Source organism: Crocodylus siamensis, chromosome 1, assembly GCF_052110815.1.
Source record: "Crocodylus siamensis isolate JL-2025a chromosome 1, ASM5211081v1, whole genome shotgun sequence".
NCBI lineage: Eukaryota > Metazoa > Chordata > Crocodylia > Crocodylidae > Crocodylus > Crocodylus siamensis.
The window spans coordinates 399,588,387-399,609,609 of record NC_143395.1 but is presented as its reverse complement, the minus strand read 5'-3'; the positions used below and the strand labels follow the sequence as shown (position 1 = coordinate 399,609,609).

The 21,223-nt window shown below is 44.5% G+C and overlaps 1 protein-coding gene across 1 annotated transcript in view; it reads right to left on the bottom strand.

Moving 5' to 3' along the window:
• Positions 1-9,975: 9,975 nt before the first annotated feature.
• Positions 9,976-21,223, bottom strand: part of SESN3 (sestrin 3) — a 66,910-nt gene continuing 55,662 nt past the window's right edge. Inside the window, exon 10 of the mRNA XM_090030399.1 lies at positions 9,976-19,410. Coding sequence (XP_089886525.1) covers positions 19,324-19,410 — 87 coding nt within the window. The 3' untranslated portion in view covers positions 9,976-19,323. The remainder of the gene's footprint in view (positions 19,411-21,223) is intronic.

Below are 21,223 nucleotides of genomic sequence, written 5' to 3'. Positions count from 1 at the left end.
AGCTTTGGCTCGATCATAGTGTCCAGTATGAACAGGAACTCAGGATTTAAAACCAACAAACAGAGACAATCGTGTCAAGGAACACAGAATGAGGTTCTTCCTTCCCAGCTAGCCCAGACCTCCCCCCACCCCAACTTGTGCAAGCAGTCAAAATGCCTACAGATCTCAGCCTTTCCAACGTTACAAGAAAACTCTTCTCTTTACCCCAGTTTCCCCATAATGCACAATGTACAGGAGAAATGAAGAGGAGACAGAAAGCCCAGACTGACTTGACACCAGGTTCACAATTCATGTAGAGGGTAGTCCCTGAATCTGAATACTAATCAACTGAGAGGGACCAGGAGGCAAGGGGATTAAAATCTGTATTTAGCATTGCCCTGTCTCTGGTGTGGACATTAACATTAATACTTTGTACCCACCCTAGAATGAATCCCTGATAGAGGCATGCATGGCTGCATGCATGGCTTCACAGAGCCCAATACATATGCATTATCCAGGAATATATGAACTATAAGCCCACCTCTTATCTTAGCATCCTGCCTCAAGCCAATGGCCTTTTATCTTAGCTGCTTGACAGAGGCCAGCACCAGCTGCTCTGGAGAAAGGTACAAGAAATCCAGAAATGGACATTTATGTCCTTACATTTTACCCTGAAAAAAGAGGAGAGCCAGAGATGTCAGGATATAAAAATAAATACAAGCTGTACCAGCAGGGGTGGTTTCTTCTTAATCCTCTCAACTAGAGGTTGGTTTAGACCCTGATGGGGAAAGTTTACTGCTCTCCCTTCAGTGCTCACACAGTGTGGGAGGCTCCAGTACATTCCCTGGACACGTGGCAGGTCCATACTCTACCATACATACACATTTCATGACTGGGATTCACTGACACCCAGTAGGCTGGGGCTTTAATCTTTAAGCACCACTCAGTTGAGACCTTTAAGCACCACCACAATATAAATTATTCCCCCAAAATAAGGAAGCAACTTTCCTGCAAGTAGGTAGTTGCAGCATGAGTTACAAACCCCTCAGCTACAAAAACTAATAAAGAGCTCCCTTTCCACTAGGATGTGCTTGAGGTAGCTGTGGTTCAGCTCCGCATATGCTATATGTCTGCCACCTGGCATGGACAATTGTTGCATGTCCAGCCTTCTGCCCCAGTACAGAGGGCATGTGTTGCTGGGACTTTTTAGGGTTGTGAGCAACCTGTGTTATATTTTGAACAATGTAATAATGGACAAATACAACTTCTAACTGCTTTGAAAAGAGAGGGGGGAGCTGTGGCTGGAAAAGACACATCAGCTGTTATGACACAACTATTACACCTGCCTGATCCCCTGGGCTAAATCCATGTAAATTTAACAGTGAATGAAACAGGATTAAAATTGCAACACTTTTGCTACACTTGTATCACTAGAGGAGCCTGCAGACACAACAATTACATCCTAACAGTTGACATCAGCAGCATTCAACCTCCATGCAAAGGTTACTTATGCTTGCAACCTAAGATACAGAGTAGAAAGAAGGGGGATTAAAAGTGGGGAGGAGAGAAGGAAGAAATGCCAGGCTTCTGAAGTGTAAAGCTCAGACAAAGAAAAACTTCTCAAAAGGCAGAGTAATGTTATCTGGGTCCCCTTTGGCACATGCATGATGATACAGTCTTCAATTACGTGAGCCCGGGATCACACACAACTATTTCTGACCTGTTTCTTGCCATTCTCTATCAAATATGGTACTTGTCTGGCCTCTAGACTGGTAGCACCTCTTAGCCTTTAATGCATTAGTCCTCAAGTCATGACACCTCTATGGGTGTGTCCAGACAAGCAGGCATGTCCAGTTTGTGGTCCCATAGACAGGTCTGCAGTGCCGCAAACCACACATGCCACACTTGCAGATGTTTGCTGTGCTGCTAATTTCAAGTACATTTTGGTTTGGGTTTTTTTGGGGGTTTTTTTTGGGGGGGGGGTTGGTACTGGAAGATTTGGGTGCCAAAAAAACCCAAATTCATTCCTGAAAAAAATGGGGTGGCACATGTGGCAGCAGGATGCACCATCTGAAACCAGAGCCTCGCCAGCCAGAGCCACACTCTGGCCATTGGTCAGGCTCTGTGCACCCAGATTGCTACTTCTGGAGCCCCAGGAGGCGCCCAGGACCCTAAGTAAAGCCTCCCCTACCCAACTAGTAGAGAAGGGGAGTGGAGGGGAGGGAAGACAATGTGCCTCTGAGCAACTGTTCCCAGGGGTGTTCCCTGGGGACAACTAGCAGTGGCACATATGTGTGCCACTACTAGTTGTCCCTGGAGAATGCATGTTTCTGTTCGCGGGGATGTGCTCCTTGAGGACATTGCTGTTGTCTCCATTTGGCTTATGGGGAACTGAGGCTCCAAGACACCAAAGGCACAAGTATTTAGGCACCTAAAAGATGCTCTGAGGTGTCACTGAGATTTTAAAAAGTGCTGCGTTGTGAGTTCCCATGGGAATCAGATTCAGGTGTGTCCTTTTTACCTTCCCCCTCCCCCAGTTGAAAATCTAGGTTTGATTTGTACTGTGGCAAATAAAAAGGTCATTTGGTCTTTTCCTTAATTGCTAGGCCAGCTGGCTGAAATCAGTACGATGTTTAGCTAGAAATACTACTTTCACCCTGAGACACCTGAATACCTCCAAGGCTCCAGCCTAGTTGTAATAGTATGTGTGGGAAGGAGAGCACTAAATCCAGGCTTGCTTGGCCACCATCTGGCCCCATAACCACTGGATCAGGAAGGGCCAGAAAGAAGACAAGCTGCCTGCTAGGCAGGGCACAGGATGGGTTTTATGAAAGAGACAGGAGGTCAGGTATCTAAAGGAGAGCCAGTGAGCAGGGGGATGGTGGGGTTTGGGGTAAACAGGCTAGAGGAGAGTCAACAAGGTGTCCCCAAAGGGGAAGGTGAGCTGAGACAGCAGACAGTTGTCATACGGGGAGCAAGAAATGAAGCCTCCCAGCCAGAGGGAGCAAGACAAGCAAGGAGACATGCAACCGTGGGGCTTAGAGGTGGGAGGAGAGAGAGAAGTGGGGGCCCAGGCAGGGGCGTAACCGGGATTTGGCAACGGTGCAGGAGCAGCCACCCAAGCTGTGTGAGTTGCTGGCACCCCTGCTCCCAGGTTCCTTTCCTGCCCCCTCCCAACCCACAGGTGCAGGCAGACCATGCCTGGAGCCTCTGGAGACATTTTAAAATTTCCCCAAAACAGGTAAGCATCCCTGCCTTCCCCTGCAGGCTCAGAGGCACATTCCCTCCCTTCCGCTTCTCCACCAGTTGCTGCTGCTTTCTGTGCTGGATGGGAGGCCTGAGCCCAGGGGTGAATCCAGAGCGGGTGCAGTGGCATGGCTGCACCCTCCCCTTTGGGACTGGATGGTGCTGCTGGAGCCTCTGGAGGAAAAGAATCCCCCTTCCTCCTCACACTCACAGGCAAGTTGCCTCTCCTCTTCTTTCTCTGTTCTCCCACCTGCCCTGGTACTTTCCCAGGGGTGGGGAAGCTTCTCCTGCCCTCCCCACCTGGGCTGCACAGGGGCTGGGTTTAACTGGGAACGGCAGCAGCAGCAAGGGGGCAGGGTGGGTTCCCTCGCACTGCCCTTCCTCGCAGAAGCAGACGCAGACACCACTGGTGCTGTTCCTGCCCTCAGTGAATCCAGTCCCCCTTGCCCTCCCCACAGCCCAGCTGGAGCAGGCAGGAGCAGCTCCATGCATTCCCCCACCTCTGGGAAAGCAGCAGGCAGGTGGGAAACAAAGGCAAGGGAGGAGAGGTGACATGCCTTTGAGTATGGAGAGGAAGGGGGAAGTCCCCAGAGATTCTAGCAGGACCATCCAGCTCAAACGGATGGATCACTTGCAGCCCTGCCACTGCCCCCCCTCCTGGCAGCTAATCTGTTGGTTGCCGCTGCAGGAGAACAGCCCAGGTAAGTAGTTACCGTATTACCTGGTCCTACATCCAGCCAGCAGAGGGCTTCATAACCCTCCCATACAGCAGAGGAAGCAATATCCTAGTGGCTATGTGGAAGATGACAATCCATTTAAGCTGCTTTCCAAATAGCTGGGGTTCAACTGTATTTTGCTGAACTCAGATCGGGGTGACACAGAGCCCGCCTGCTTTCTTGGCAGGCTGGCCCGCACCTGCTGACACTGCAGTCCTGGAACATCTCACCCTGGCACCATCTGCCCGTTGGGCTTCCGGGAACAGGTTACTCTGCAGAGGTGGCTGGCTGTACCAGAGCTCCCAGCTTCTCTGCCTAAAAACATCAGCTTGAAATGGGTCTTGGAGCCTCCTGGGCACCAGTAAAGAACCAAGTCTTGAAACTTAGCAGCCCTAGGATAAAACTGCTAGGGTCTGTGTTCCCAGCAGTCTGCACAGAGGATGTGACCAGGGGTCCCACAGTCCTGCACGCCCTGGTTTGTGGCAGCTCTAGCCCTGGGACTACTCCAGAGGCTGTAGGGCGGCAGAAGCAGATGTCTGGAAGTAGGATCCTGGGAGCTGGGACTGGGATACTGAAAGCTGGGTTGCAGGTGACAGTTCCTTTACACTTTGTACTGGACTGCTCCCCAAGGCTAGGGACACAAGTTACACATGAACCAGTTAAGTGATCAGAAACTAGTTTAAACCTGTAACAGAGCAGAAGCTCTGTGCACAAAAACCAGTTTCGAAATGGCCAAAACTTATTTAAGATAAGCCTGGTTGAATGTAGTATCAGATTTAACTGATTTGGGTCAAACTGGTTTGTGGAACTTCTGTTCCAGACCCCTTCCTGGTTTAAGTTAAACCAGAAACCCCCAGCATCCCAGCATGCTCTGCAGCCCTGGGCTAGGCTGTGCTGTCTGTTCCAGAGGGGGTGGGGGCCTGGCCAGGAACCAGCCAGCACGGCCCCTGAGGTGAAGGGAGAAGGAAAAGGGTTTATTCCCCCTTCCTTCTCCCACCGGGGGAACCACAACTGAGGTCTGCCTGGCCAGGGTGTAGCAGCCAGTCAGGCATTCGCCCCTATCCCTGCACCAGCCACAGGAGCGGGGGCATCGCCAGAGCCAGCTGCCACAGCACCACCATCTGCCTGCCTTGCCCACAGCTGTGGGGCTGAGCTGGGCCAGCCTGCAGGCGCTGCTGAGGGCGGGCACACAGTAGCCAGCCCTGGCTGGGCCATGGGGCACAGGCGGCAGCTGGCCAAACAGCCGGCTGCATGGGCTGGCTCAGAGGCGCTGGCGGCCCTGGAGCCTGGCAGTCACCTGCCGCTGGGGTTCATAGCGCCTGCCATGTCCCTGTCCTGTGCAGCACCTGCTAGCTGCAGCCACGCCACAGGCTTTGCACTGGCTGGGACCAGGGGGGCTCTTCTGTCTCCCTTGCCTCCAGCTACCGCTGCTGCCACACAGCTCTGGGTGGGCAGGTGGAAACGTTAGCCCCATGGCTTCAGCCCAGCACATGGAGCTCTAGCTCCAGCTCCATCTCCAGCTGCTTTCCACCCCCCCCCCCCCCACAGGGGCTGCTCATCATCATGCTGAGCAGGCAGAAAGCAGCCAGAGCTGGAGCCAGAGCTGCAGGCGCTGGGCAGAAGCCACTGGGATAAAGCATCCACCTGCCCACCCAGAGCCTCACAGTGGGCAGGAGCAGGAGCAGGAGCAGGAGCAGGAGGTGAGGGGAGCAGAAGAGCCCTGCCAGGCCCAGCCAGCACACAGCTTCCCCTCCCCGCCAGCGGCTCCCCTCCCCCCCACCCCACTCCTGCCCCTGCTGTGCCACTCTGAACAGCGAAGGGTTGAGGGTAGCTTTAGCCTGGCTCTGGCAGCTTGTGCTCAGGGTATGGAGATCTGGCTTCAGCTCCAGCTGCTTTCTACTAGCTCCCTCCACAGGGACTGCCCAGCCCTGAGCAGAAGGTGGGGCCATGCTGGCCAGCTCTGGTCAGACTGCCCCCCTCTTCCCATGCAAGCAGGGGAAAAGCTGGGCAGAGCTCAGCTGGGTCCCTGCGCCCAATAGGGGAGACAAGGGAGTTTAGCCCCCCTCCACCCACTTCCGGCAGCTGGGCACAAGCCTAGCAAGGGCTGCTTCCCCCCTGCCCCTCCTGGCACAGCCTGGCTGGGGTCCCTGCAGGCCAGGACACGGTTTAAACCCCTCCTCAATCATACTTAGCAGCCTGCCAGGGCCTGTCCTTGCCTTGGAGGTCAGCTTCCCTTCAGCCTTGCCACTGCTGAGGAAGGGGAGGACTTGCTCTAGTGCCCCCCTCTCTGGACTTCTAGCCTGAGCTATGGCAGACATGTGCCTGCATTTCCAGAATTAAAAGTGAATATTTGTTCACTTGATAATCAGTTCCATCTACACAGGTGAGACTAACCTGCAAAGATTGAATCAATTCAGGCTCAGGTCTTTTGAATGTCTGTCTCAGCCCAAGGGGCTGACCTGGAAACTGCTGGTTTGATTTCTGGGTTGTCGCTCACCACTTCTGCCTACCGCAGTTGAGCCTGCTGATTTGGGCCATCTGCCAAAAAGTGTGAAGGTGTCAATGAAAGCCCTTCCTTCCCTCTGGGGCTGAGTCCTCTGTGTTCATAGGTGTGATAGCCTAGCTGTTGCAGAGTCCATCTAGTTTTCTCCGTTCTCCTGCAAATTTGGCATGCAAGCAAATGGAGATGCACTCTGCTTTGTTTTGGCTCAAAATAAATCCTCCTAAGTTTCTGTATGCTGTGTTCCCAGCATGTCCCAGCAGGGATGCTCCCAAGAACACCCTACCTTACCCTACCACTCCCATGTGCCAAATGCAGAAATGCAATAGTGAAGCCACTAGGGGGTCATTCCCAGTGGCTGCTCTCAGGCATGCTGGAGCCTGAAGTCCCTAGAGCAGGTATGGGGAACATGCCAGAGGTGCTTCTCTGCCACATTTGCAGGTGTGATGTGTGCAGGCGGGAGCAGGTGGGTGGGGCACTCAGAACCTGCCCTGCCAAAGCATATTCAACATGATGACACACTCACCCAGTCAGGCCTGTGCAACCCCTTACTTCAGTTCCCCCGTGTGTACACATTGCAATACAGACTTTAAGTTATAGGACCATCTGCTATTTTTCTCTCTGCAGGACCCCAGCCTGATTTAGTTCATAACATAGACTTACTCCAGGATTGAATCATGATTGCTTATAGGATCTGTGCTTTGTTTGTTGCTAAACATGGAAGAGACAGGGGACTTCAGGAAGAAAGGAGGAATTTCATGGTTAAAGCAGCCAAAAGCTGTTTGAGAGAGCTGGATTTATTCCTGCATCTGTACCATGGCTTTTTTTCTGTGATGCCTGCCAAGTCACTTGAACTCAATTTTTCAAAGGTGGTTGCTTATTACCTGGATGTCCCAAGCTCCTGTTGTAACTGAAGTCTAAGGGAGCTGTGATTTGAATGTAGAATTGCTACAATGCTCCAAATTGGGTGTCCAAAATCCATGGACGCTTCTGACCTTTCGTTTCCAATCTATAAACTGCCTTCTAATTCACAGTGGATTAAAAGTCACTCGATTGGTCTTTACCTAGTAAACCACCTCTCCGAAGTCTGCTCTGGATGGCTTTAGAGACCTTAAAATAACCAAAAGTCTTCTGGTCAGAGAGCATGAGCTGTTCCAACTGCAGGATGAAATGTTTCCTGGCTAGAACTTGGAAAGCTGTCATGGCTTTGTTTGCTTTTGGCTGCATTTCCTTCATGCTTTTATGGATCTTGGTGGTACTCACACCTGGGGTATTCTGTGATCAAGTGTTTACTTTAAGGATATTTATATTTAGTGCTTTCCTTTGGGGCAGGCAAGCTTTGCATGCAGAGACTGGGACAGTTCCCTAACAGTTTTTGCACATAGCATTGTTAGCCTTTTAAGAAAGGGAACAGCAACACATTTTTCAATCCAAGCTCTCCCTGAAAGCTAGTTCAACTGAGTAGGCAAAGTGAGAAGGAAAGCTGATGGTAAATTAGATACCTAATTAGATTAACAAAACATGTTTAACTCTTTTTGAGTTGTGTTAGACACACTAGGTGCGGTCAACAGTCAAATCTTCCTGGAGACTCTTATTATAATACAAGACAAAAAAGCTTAATACTGGCACAAGAAACAAAATTAGCTACACTGCACCTGCACTAGGCCTTTTGGTGAGATGTTACAAGGCACTACACCCTAAACGGACACTACAGAAAGCTTCTCAATGTTGAAAGAGTTTGAATGTAGTTGTAGCCAAGGTCAGGGCTGCAGTTGAAGCTTTTGCAGACCTAGCAGTCTAATGTGTTAATAGGGCATAAGTGCTTTTACCACTTAGGGGGCACATCTACATGAGATGTTTACCGTGAAGCGGCCTAATTAGCTCCACAGTAAACATTTCACCATCTACATGTGACCCTATTAGGGCTCAGTAAATTAATAAACTCCACCACAGGTTAGCACTTGTAAATACAAGTGCTAACCTGCACCAGAGTTTTTTAGTGCACAGCAATTCACATGTACACACCGATAGAGCTGGTTGGGGCATGAAGGGACTTCAGTGTGCGGTTGCCTGCTGGCTAGCTCTGTGCTGGAGTGCCCTCCTGCCCCTGTCAGCTGCTCTGCAGCATGTTGAGCTGGGTTAGAGCAGCCCAGGGCTAGCAGGCTGACCCCCTCTCCCCCTCCTCCCTGGGCCTCCTGCCAGCTGGGGCAACCCAGCTCAATGTGCTGTGGTCACAGACATGTGTGTAAATGTGGCACCTAGGAGCAATACTCAGGTGCAATGTGCACCAGAGTTTATTGTTTCACACTAAATATACATGTAGATGTGCCCAGGATGGGTTTAGATGACAGTAGTAAAAATGCCCAAACTCCCTTACATTGCAGTGGGGTAGGAGTGCCTCTTACATTAGTACTCCTAGTTTTCCTACCACTGGCCAAAGAAATACAAGATCTTCTCTTTCCTACGAGCAAGCAGTAGCAGATAAAGCTTCCTTTGGTATTTGGAACAAGCCCTGGATTTAGGATTCCCTTGTTAAGACATGCAAACAATAAGAGTGAGCATGACAGACTGGTGAAGGTGGTGTTAGCCAGCATCACTAGCTTTCCTGTACAATGTAACTACCTTCACACTGAAGAAGGATCCAATCCAAATGGCACTGAAGTTCAGTCACAGCAGGCTCCAAGTCAAGGCAAAGCAACCTTCTTTTAAAGGGCTAACCCGTCACCTTTACTTCTAAAGACATTTATATTAAATGAGACTACTTAACATGTAGGGTGCACTTCCAAGGAAAGGAAGAGGGCCAAATTCAGCTGTAAGCTATTAGAGGTTGCCAGTGAAGTGTCCTTCATGGGTCAGGTCCTTCCTTGCTAGCTGCAGATAACAGCATCACTTCATCTGTGCTGCCACTAGGCTGGTGGGGCAGAGGGGAATGGAACTGTGGAAAGTGACCTAAACAGAAAATCTTGGGGTGGGAAAGCTATTCGTTTAGAACTCATGCATTTTGGTTGTAGAAATGTTTGGCAAAGGCCCTGCACACTTCAGATTCACCAATTCCAGCAACCATGCATGAGAAATTTTGACCTGAGACCGCTCTGCTGCTGAACAATCCCTGAAAAGAAATTTGAAGTCATTTTTGCCTCTTTGACATGGCACATTCAAAGGAGGCTGTTTGTTAAAGTGATGGTGGCTCCTAATTGCAAAACTTGTCCCTACGTCCTGTCTGGATAAAGCCTGTAATTTTAAAATTAGATAGAACACTCGGCCCAGGCAGGATGATAGCATTTTCTTCTCTTATCAACAGCAGCAATCACTGGGCTTTTAGTATACAGGCATAATTAGGTCTTTAAAAAGATAGTGACTTGAACCATGGCTGAATATTTTCCAGTACCTTGTGCTCCTACAGCTTGTGACATGAAATAAATCATGACAGAAAAAAAATGCCTTCATGATTGCTGATGCTTTCAAGAGGTTGACATCATTTCAAAGAATTTTCCACAGAGATTTTAAAATGACACACACACACACACACCAGGGAACAGTTTTGCCAATTTTATTTAACCAATAAAATTCCTACTGATAACAATGAAAGAAATTTCAGCAAGTATAAATGTGATAAAGTTTTTAAACAAAACCCATTGTTTCGTACCTATAAATAGAATTTCAAAACTTCATAAAAAGTGCAGATTTATGAATTGCTGTTAACATGTTAATACACACAATTCCTTTATTTAAAAAATGCATGTGTCTCTTAACTCACTAAAAGTTCCTTCTGCATCTGTTCAGAGAAATTCAAGTCGGGTAACTAAAGCCTATGAAAGTCACAAAAATGGATCCAGCTAAGTCAGCTTATCCAAAATCAGCAACACAGAAGAAAATAAAAGTTATACTGAAAGCTCTTGTTAGAATCCCACCATAAACTCCCAAGAGCCGATTCATCTCATAGGCAGACCATTGGCAAAAGATATGACCACGTAAGATCAAACTTGGGACCCCACTTAATTGCAGCCCAAGGGACAAAGCGGCAGCAAGGTGCTCACTTATACCCTTGAGTTGACTACCCACTGCACGTAGCCGCACAAGCAGGAAAGCAGGATTGTAGAAGAAATGCTGTGCTTCCCCCACCACATGTAAATAGGGATAGGGCTGAAGCTTAGGTATCTTCTTCCATTCCTTCTCTTCAACATGCCCGCATAGCTGCACTAGTACCTACCAGGGAGCACAGGCTCAGGCTGCAAGATATAAACCTGTCACAATTTACTCTTTCCATGGAGCAACAGAAAGCAAGGGAAGGGGGATAGTGATTTGGAAACAATCTCCTGCCTGGGATGCTCAACAAAAATGTGCTGTCCCTTACTCCAGGCAGATTGTTACATCACCATTTAGCCTTAATTAGGATTAGACCCAAAACCATCTTTGGAGACATCACATCAACTGAGGGGAAATGCCACTATTTACCTGTGCTAAACAGGGTTCTTGAATGTCAAATCAAAAGTGATGCAGCTATTTTCATACCCCAAAGAAATATGAAAGGAGTCTTGCAATCTCCATTAACTTCAGCAGCTCATCTTGGGGGAAACTCTCCCTACAGGGGACCAGGACAAGCCAATGCAACGCATATCCCCTCTCAACTTTATTTTGAGGGTAATACAGAAAGTTGTGCTTGCACTGACACTGTCTGTATTGGGCCCTTTGCCCAGGGATATGCCTTACCTTAAACGAATAGCATATTTGCTGATTGAGGGGGTTAAGATATGATGTAAACCACAGCCTTTCAAGGTATTTAGAACAATGTCTGAGCAAACGGACAGTAGTCACTTTGTGTAGACTAAGCATCTCATTAGATTTCTTCATTCAGAGAAAGGGCTTAATTCATCCACATTTATAAATAGAGATTTCATACACTGCCATTATTCCAACCATCTACTTCCCATATATACAGTGGTATTTTAAATCTACAGTAGGGTCTGTTTAGCAAGAGCAGTTAAAGTGGCTATATTTATCAAGTTTGCTACTTTATGAATGAAAACCTATAAATACAGAGACTCTCACACATTGGACATTTGTAACTTGTGTGAATCCTAAACTGCATCAAATCTGTTAAAAAGCTTATTCTACTTACAACTTTACGTAGTACAAGAGAGACCAATAAGTGGCAGTCATGTAAGAGCACTGTCTGCCTCACAATAATCCACAGTCGTGCTTCATAAAAATCAAAATGTTACAGTAACAAAGCACAGGACTGCAAAGATATATCACAGCTTTTGATTAAAATGGGTAAAAGTACCAACGAACACAAAGAGAACAGGTGTTAATACTGATGAATTAAAGAATAAAGATCCAACGGACATTCACAGCATGCTACATATATCGCTCAACTTAAAAAAAAGATAAAAAGGATAATACGATATTGAACAAAACAAAATAGAGGTGGCAGTCTGATTTTGAATTGTCTCAGACATAAAGACATACACATTCATTACAGAGCTGTCCAGCAAAATAACAGGGTATGATTGAGAGATTTCAAGTTAAAATCTTATCTTTTACATTAGAGTTTATATCCAGTTCTGCCTTAATCAAGAAATTATTTTGTGGCTTTATGAGTTTTATTAAAGTCTTAAGACTGCAGCCAAAGTTTATCAGACATATTCTTTACCGTAAGGAGGTTTAAGTGGGCATAAATCCTTTCAACATTACTATACTTTTCTTAACAACCATGCAATATATACTCATTGATCTGGTTCACTGGTGAAGGTAATGGAGGGAAAGGCTGTATTTCAATTTTGGTGGCATAACTTAAGCATGAAGAGGCACAATGAGAAACTGCACGGCAAATTTTTAGGTTATAATATATTGGAATAAATTTGGTACCATCATTTCTAAATTCCTAGAGATGAACAAGCAATCTATGTTCCTTAAAATGTTGCTTTCAAAAGTTTACTGTAAAAGCTGGAAAAGAAAATTCAAACTGCAGTCTGTTTACACTTTCAAAAATGAAAGGCTGCCCTCCCCTCAACTTTGTGTAGAATGATACATTGGGGAAAAAAATATATCTTAATTATTCCATCACAGGGCAACTGAAACACATACCTTCTGTAAAGTCTCATCAGTATTCTTGGAAAAGTTGTTTTATATTTCCCTTATGTGCGTAAGTACAGAAGTACTTTGAATACACTTAGTGATACTTCATTTTATGAAACAAACACACCAATTCCCCTCCTGAGATTATTGCTGCTACTTGTAAAAGCCTATTTTGCATCCTCTAAACTTACTACCTGAGCAAAGGTAAGTGTCTGTAGGCGTTTGCATGGCAGTGTCAACATTTTATCTCTTAGTTTCTTAAAGACCAAATCTAACTGCTATAGACAGAATTCCTTCAATAAGTCTAAGTTTTAATAAATGCGTACACTGTTGTGTAAAAATATTTGAAATACCAGACCAACCAAGTCCACCCTTTCACGGACAGAACTCCAGAAGTTGATGGGAGGTTTGCCCAAGAAAGGGCTTATATAATTGGGTTGAGAGAATATACGTTATTGGATGTATTTATTCATTTGTAATCCTAGGCCAGAATGTGACACCCCCCCCCACTTGCCTGGACTAATTTGCATGGGTCCTTCACAAGTAGGCTTGTTAGACTTCAGTGCAAGTAGCAATATCTGAGCCTTAGATGGTAATCAGAAAGGCAAAAATCACACTCTTACTGGCAGAGAGAATGACTATTTAAAAACCAAAACTCAATAATGAACTTCTGAAAAAGGGATTTAATTTTCCTGGTCAGAAATAAATGTAATACGTGAATTCAGTGTTCCTGAAAATGAGGAACGGCACAAGATTAAGCAATAGAACTCTAAGGAACTTCTTGGTGGCAGCGTAGGAACTCAACGCTATGCAGAAAGCTTCGGTCTGAGTGCTTCTGCCTGAAGGATAATTTAAGGTTTGACAGCTGGAAAAGCATGATTAAGAACTTGTCTAGGGAGCACTTGTTGCTGGGTGGGGAGAACTTTTGACAGGGCTAGTCACTGGGACGTCAGGCCTGAAGCCCCTCGGTGAAGAACAGAACTATTCAACAACTGGAAAGGAGATGGGGGCAGTGGATTTGCAGAAGGCCAAGTATATTTGTGCCAAGGGTTAAACTACCATAGGAAATGCTGTTCAGCTGATGCCTCTGTCCTAACCTGGAACACCTCAGCTCTTCTTGGCCTGTCTCCCATGGCCAGGGATGATGGGATTTTATGATTCCCAAACTCTTTTTCAATTGGAAATTTTTTTCCCTGGAAATGTGTATTTGGCTTAAAACTTTCCCAAAGATAGGCAGATAGAGGCTACAGCATGGAAGAGCAGGCTTTCCCTTGCCTAGTTTAAAGCTTATATTATGAAACAAATCCCTGGCATTTTTTAGCCAGCTTTTGTGGCTAGCAGCATTTGCATGCCATGAGTAGAGTTATTGGTCTGGATCAGCCATGGGTAGGTTTCATTTTTTCCAGTTTGATCCATTTTTCCTTCTTGTGAAGGTCACCTTTATGTCCTATGATTGAAGACTCAGGAAGTCAACAGATTTTGGATCAGCTCTCACTGTCCATAATCACAATCATACCACAGGACATACATCCAGCAACTTCAGGCTTAGTGCGGGGCGGCTGCAGAATTTAGCAACATAAAGTCTATTCTAGTCAGCCTAAGCACCCTCATTAAATGCATATTTTTATGAACATTCACAGATATGCAAGATTATGTCAAGATACTACTTTAAAAACAACAAAGTTTTAGGTTAACTGCCTTCTGAAAAACTTTTATAAATCTATGTTAAACACACAAGGTAACCTATATCATCAATAAACTGGTGCAAGTCACACTTTTTACTGCAAATTATTCTTTTAATCTCCATGGAGAATAATTTAGATGATTAAGAACCTTTAAAAAAGGCTGAAAAATGAAGATAGGCACCTAGGCTAACTACAGACTGTTTGTACAGGCTAAGTACAGACAGTCAAAAAGCCCGAGGCTGAATCTCTCAACTAAGCTCGAGTTTCTCTGAACTGTGTAGATTGAACTAATAAAGTGAACTGATAATCACTTTTGAAACCAGAGACAGCCAAACCCACGCAGTGGCCCACTGTGGCCACACCAGAAGCTGGGGGCGCTAGAGCCCGCCTCCCAGCCTGCCGGCAATGGCTGAGGACACCCAAAGGAAGCCCAGCAGGACTCATCTTTGATTGGCTGCATAGCACACGCCCCCAAAGCCCTTGCTGTCTCCCCCCAGGGGAAAACAGTCCCTCCAGCCTGGGGAAGGCTGGATCCTTGAGCCCCAGCAGGGATGCATTCTTCAAGTTTGCCCCCAAGCCCTTCAGAAACCAGAGCAGCTGGCGTGGGGGGCAGGCCTAAGGGATCCTAGCTGGCTCTCTGGGCTACAATGGGGCAAAAAACCCTGGGGAGGGGGCTTCCCTCCCACCCTATGCCTTGTGGGTGTCCAGAGCTGGGCCAGGTGGGTGCATTCCCCTGCTCTCTTGCTCCCTCCCTGCAGGCTGCAGGGGTGAGGCATGAAAAGCCCAGTGGAGGGGACTTTTCCACAGTGCCCCCAGCGCTGTGCAGACCCCAGCTGGGGGTCCCGCACTGGCTGGGTGCATTCTTCCTCCTGCCCAAGACAAGGACTGCTGGCAGGGGCAGGGTGAGATTAAGGCAATTCTAGCCTAACTCCAGAGTCTGGGGAGGGGGAGGGGGGGGCTAAGCCCCATGGAGGGTGCCTTCCCTCCCCTTGTGCTGTGCAGACCCAGGCTAGGGGGTTCTGGGGTTCATTGCCTTACCCCTGTCCCACTGTGTTGATGGGCACAGTCAGAGGCTAGGGAGAAGAGGCTTTACCACCTGAGCTCTGTGACTGTAGGAGAGTGAGGCCAGCCCTGCTCTGCTGGAGCAGGCAGCACAGACCAGGGCTGAAAAGCTTCCTGGGATGCTGGGGGGCTGTAAGTTAACTTGAATTGGGAGGGGACCTGGGACAGAAGTTCCATAAACCTGTTTGCTCTAAAATCAGTTCAGCCTGATACTACATGAATCCAAGTTTATCTTAAGCTGGATTTGTCCATTTTGAAAGCAGCTTATGTGCACTGAACTTCTGTTCTGTTTCAGGTCTAAACCGGTTTCTGATCACTTAAGCTGGTTTATGTATAACTTCTATCCCTAGCCTTAGAGTGATTTTTCAAAGCACACTGGTACCTAATTGCAACTGAAGTCAACAAAAATCCATGGAGGTCCTTGCTTCTTCAGGCACCTAAATACCTTTGAAGTACTTGTCCTTTTTCTTTCTCCATTTAAACCATTTAGAAGAGAATCTCACTTCCTTTCCTGCCTGTCCCCGCCCTCCATTCCCCCATTGGCCTATAGTTTGTAAGTAGCCCAAAATACTTAATTTTTTAGATTTGCTGTATATTTATAAGTCTCCTGTTGCTACAACATTAAATTAAGTTTTGCAGAGTAAAAGTTGATGGGGACACTTTTTGCAATTTAAAAATGTGAGCATGATTCTCTCTAATTTTTATGCTGGTTCTGTGTATACTCTAACTGCAGAATCAGTCTTCTTGTCTGATTTCAGTGAACTTTGGAAATATTTCAAAAATCAGTTCCTGTGGGGCTCTACAACAGTTTCAACAGCCTGCTGTTAGCATCAATCCTGTCTTATTTAGATTAAAATGGGCTCTGCTGTTGCATGACTATAATCCCATGATGTCCAACTGCCAGTTTTATATTTCACAGAATACTGAGCTAATGCAAATACCTTTTCCAAATTGTAATTTTCCACTTGCCTTCTTTATAGAAAAGCAATTTTAAAAAAGCAATAAAGCACATTCTGTACTTGTTCTTCAGCAGAAAAGGAGACAACACATTTTAGTTTTATCTTAGCGAAGACTGAGACTTGGTGACTAATATTAATTCTGGTAAACAAAGCCCATTAAGGGACAGCAAAGAGACAGTATCTGAGCATATACCTCCAAGAATTATTAAGGTACATTTTTGACAATGGAAGTTAATAAGCAATGAAGTTTGAGGATTCACATTCACACATGCTTTTGTTTCCTCAACAAAACATTTGCACGTTTAAATTTGGCACAATGTGAGCCTAAAGTGTAGGTAAAGTATACGGTATAATCGTATAACTTTAACAAACATCTATAATTTTAAAAATATCACATTTTGAGTATAAAAGCTAGGCTATAAATCATTACATAGTAAATGCTATACTCTGAAAAACACCACCTGGAAAACAGCTTTGTAACTTTCAAGTTTGCATTTTATATAGAAAAAGTTACAGCAAACTAGTTGTAAAATGACACTTCCTAACTTGGAATGTGACATGGGCCATATATGATTAGATATGGCACCTTCTAAAATCAAGTTTATTTCTTCATTATTATTGATTCACTAGTACTTTGATGGAAAAAAAAATCAATTTACTTATAGTTTATATATTTCCAAGTCTAATCACATAAATTGCTGAGAAGGCATTTGAGCTGGAAAGGAAATTCTATAGGGAAAATCTAAAGCAAAGGCACTAACGTTTTCATGATTAAAATTCAAAGCTACTCTAAAACCCTTGCATTTTTGAAGAGAAATTAAGTGGTTGTTACCTAAATCTAGTTTCACCTTCTTTCCAAAAGTTCAACTGTGCTTTGAGAACTATCTGGCTTCTTATGTTGGAGGAGTTTAATTTAGTATTACTATACGGATTCCATCACTAAAAGGTCAAACTACTAATGGAAAGAAAATCTCTTAGCAAAGAGAATATTTCCAAGCATAAAACCATTAGGTACAGCCACTACAGTAAAGAAAAAAAAAAGGATTATAAATTAGAAAGAAGTAAAATCTAAGTGTATACATATGAGCCTCTCAACACTTCTGAATAGTCTTTGTAGTTAGCTAAACAAGATAAATACATTTTATGGTTTATGCAATGGTTCCTACAGAAGGGATTCTGATGTACAATTTGTTGGATAGTCCTTAAATAGCCAACCCTAACTTTAAAATTTTTACTAATTTCTCCCTCACAAGGTTTTTCATGCAAATAGTCTGCAGTCCAAAAGTGCAGAAACAAAGTGTACAATCATTTACTTTTCCAATCTGGAACAGATAGCTAAAGCAAAAAACCCAATATGTGATGTCATAGCAAGTTATTAGAAAAAGAAAGGAGACAGGAAACTAACTTTAATAGCATAATGGTCCATGATTTTTTTTTCAAATGAAAAGTGTTAAAAATGACTAGTCATAAACTAAAAACCTATTCTGCAGTCTTCAATGGAAATTTTTTTTCCTATATCGTCTTTTACAATTCAATGCAACTTTAAATAACCTGTTAATTTTATGTACGTAATGCATGTAAGAGCAAAATAAAGTCACCCTCAGAGTTAGAAAAAGAAACAAAGAAAAGGAAACACCTCCACCTTCCCACCCCTCCCCCCCCCAAAAAAAAAAAAAAAGATTTAGCAGTAACAATTGTTTCCTACTGGGTAAATTTATGAATCTCTTTAGGCACTTCACTGGTCATTAAACATAATACAAAGTAAAGCTATAAACACTGAAATTTTGTGCTCTTAAAATTAATCTAGGTATGTAACAAAATAATGCAGAAATGTGACATTTTTGGCAGCTTACTTCTTCCCTTCCCCAAAGTTACCAGTTGTCCAAATTGGCTTTATTTGTGGGGTGCTTTGGCATCTAAATATCAGATTGCTTCAAGCTGTACAAGCTGGAGCAAAAATGCTAAGCCTCAGACCATAAAGGAATTTGGTTTTAAATATTTCTTTACGGCTGTTCAAAGAAAGGACACTTTAGTAGTGATGTAACAGGGAAAAGCTTGCTTTCTTTTTAAATATTGCACTTTTCTTTTGTTCACTCACATTAATGCATAGAAACACAATTTTTTAACTTGAATATTAACACATTCACACTATGAAAGAAATTATGGGTAATAAATTTCTATACATCCAATAGGAAAAGAAAACAATTATGTTAGTCTTCCTTTGCTTTCCATACTTTAAAACAAGCACTGGACAAAGGAGAGCACAAATACAAATTTTTGGTCAGTCTGTGTATTAAGTATACAGGTGCCAACTAAGGGAATTGCAAGCAATGTTATGATGAGAACAGATAACGTAAAGAATTTGACAGAGGGTGACTCAGTAAGAAGATTGCTATGCATGATTGGAACATAATATATACAGCTCAAATTAATTGTGAAACCTCTTTTTTGGAAAGAGGAAAGAAGAAGCTGAACTTTGCATTTCAGTAGCATGCTGTGGAATTTATCATGATTAATTTCACATTAAAAGTATGGACAACGTTTGAATCACATTTCACATCACCTTCAACTGCTGTAGTAAAAACAGTGCCTGATAAACAGTCTCCAGGAAACAACCAAGAATCCAGTGGGCAATTCATTTAACACAGCGCATGCTTCTCTCTACTAGATTTATGACACAGTATTAAGATTTTTCAGAACATTCAAAAAAGATCCATTGCTGGATTCCATTAATCTGAAAACTGATTGCTTGAAACAAAAAATCAAGATGCAAGTGCTTTGTTTCTGTGAGTAAAACAAAGCGCTAAAGTAAAACAACCTGTTTTCAGGATTTTGACCAGTGTCCAGAAATCCAACCAGAAAAAAATAATGTAGGACTAGTGCTCCTCAGTGTTATTTTTGCTATCATTAGTAATGTTAAGCATCAAGAAAATAAAAACACGTCATTGCACATTACAGCCGCCAAAAACACGGCTAAACTTTGACACTAGAGAATTGAATAACCTGATGCTACATCACAAACAGCTTCTGGTGTGTATCTATTTCAAAAGGTCTTTACATATTGTTAAGTACTTCTCGGCCCTCTCCCTACAAATGCTTCAGGTCAGATGACGAGTTATGGCACGAAGGGCATATAGAAGTTCTGCTTGCATACGTGCTTCCATTAATAGCAGATTTACATGGACCTGTTTAAAAAAAATGAAAGTTAAAAAATATAGTTACTTGGCTTCAAATTTCTCAAGCAATATTTATTCAAGACTATTTAATTGTCCAATTGCCTCAAGATTTATGCCCGAAAAAGTAACAGCTACATTTCTGCAGCCTACACAACTGAAGGGCTACCAGGTCCTCTCCAGATATCTAGTATGTCGATTTTGTTTGACATTCTGGGGTCCCAGGTAACTGGTCATAATCACAGCTTTAAGTAATCTTCCATCTGACTTAACAGAAGCAACAGCAAATCAACATTGTACAGCAATGATGTTCATGACAGAAAACCTTTCCACCATGACTTGGAAGACTACATTTCTGTTGCTTCCAGGTAGTCTAATGTAACAAATCCACATGCAACTTACCATAAAATACAGGAACAGCAGTCAAATCTGTTACTAAAGTGCAATTAGGAAGCTACTGCAAGGAACACTGAGCCAGGTTAAAAAAAAAAAAAATATATATATATATATATATATATATATATAAAAAGGGTATCTACCAAACCAAAAATGTATACATCAGTACCTAAGTCACTGGTGTCAAGGCCAGGCTATGCAAATGCCTTGGAAAGGTGCGGCACAATGTTACCCAACATTATGCAGGGGCATCTGTGCAAAAACCACTTACCTTGCAGGTACCCTGCAATTCCTAGGCACCCCTTATATACTATGGCCCTCATCCATGTAGTGACCAGCTTGGCTTTTCTAGCACTTAAAAGAAGACCAAATAGCAGCTTTATCCTAGTTTGCTACTGGACCTCAGGAAAGCTCATTTACATCAAAGTTCAAAATTTCATGACTGAAGACGTGTACATTAGTGGTCATATGAGCGTGCAGATTATAGAAAGGACAGAAGCTGGGCTTTATTTTATGCTAATACCTATAAAAGTCTTTGTTTATTAAAACCAAACACAATGGCCATGGGCACATTCATGATATTTCATGAAAGAAGAGTTTATATGCAGTTTATATTAAAAGGGAGAGAGGTATTAACCTGTTTAATTAATAGCTTTACAAATGCCAACATCCTGTACTGACTGCAAACAGCATAATGTACATGATGTAAATAATGAACTCACTTGAAGAGTCTAAAAGTTTCAGAACAGTTGACTATGTTAGCAATTCCAGTCCGATAATTTTTCTATATTCATTCTTATAGTTTCATAGTTTCATAGTAGCTAGAGTTGGAAGGGACCTAGGTAGATCATCTAGTCCGACCCCCTGCCTTGGCAGGAAAGAGCACCGGGGTCAGATGACCCCGGCAAGGTGCTCATCTAACTTCCTTTTAAAAATCCCCAGGCTAGGAGCCTGCACCACTTCCCCTGGAAGCTGGTTCCAGGCCCTAGCCGCCCTGACTGTGAAGTAGCGCCTCCTAATATCTAATCTAAACTTACCCTCCGCCAGCTTGTGACCATTATTCCTGGTCACTCCTGGCAGCGCACGGGGGAACAGGGACTCCCCCAATACCTGCTGATCCCCCCTGACCAGTTTGTAGCAGGCCACAAGGTCCCCCCTTAACCTTCTCTTGTGGAGGCTAAACAGGTTCAGGTCCCGTAGCCTCTCCTCATAAGGCTTGCCCTGCTGACCCCTGATCATACGAGTGGCCCTCCTCTGAACTCTTTCCATATCGTCCATGTCCCTCTTGAAGTGTGGCGCCCAGAACTGGACGCAGTACTCCAGCTGCGGCCTGACCAGCGCCGCATAGAGGGGGAGGATCACCTCCCTGGACCTGCTCGAGATGCATCTGTGGATGCATGACAGGGTACGGTTGGCCTTCTTGACTGCC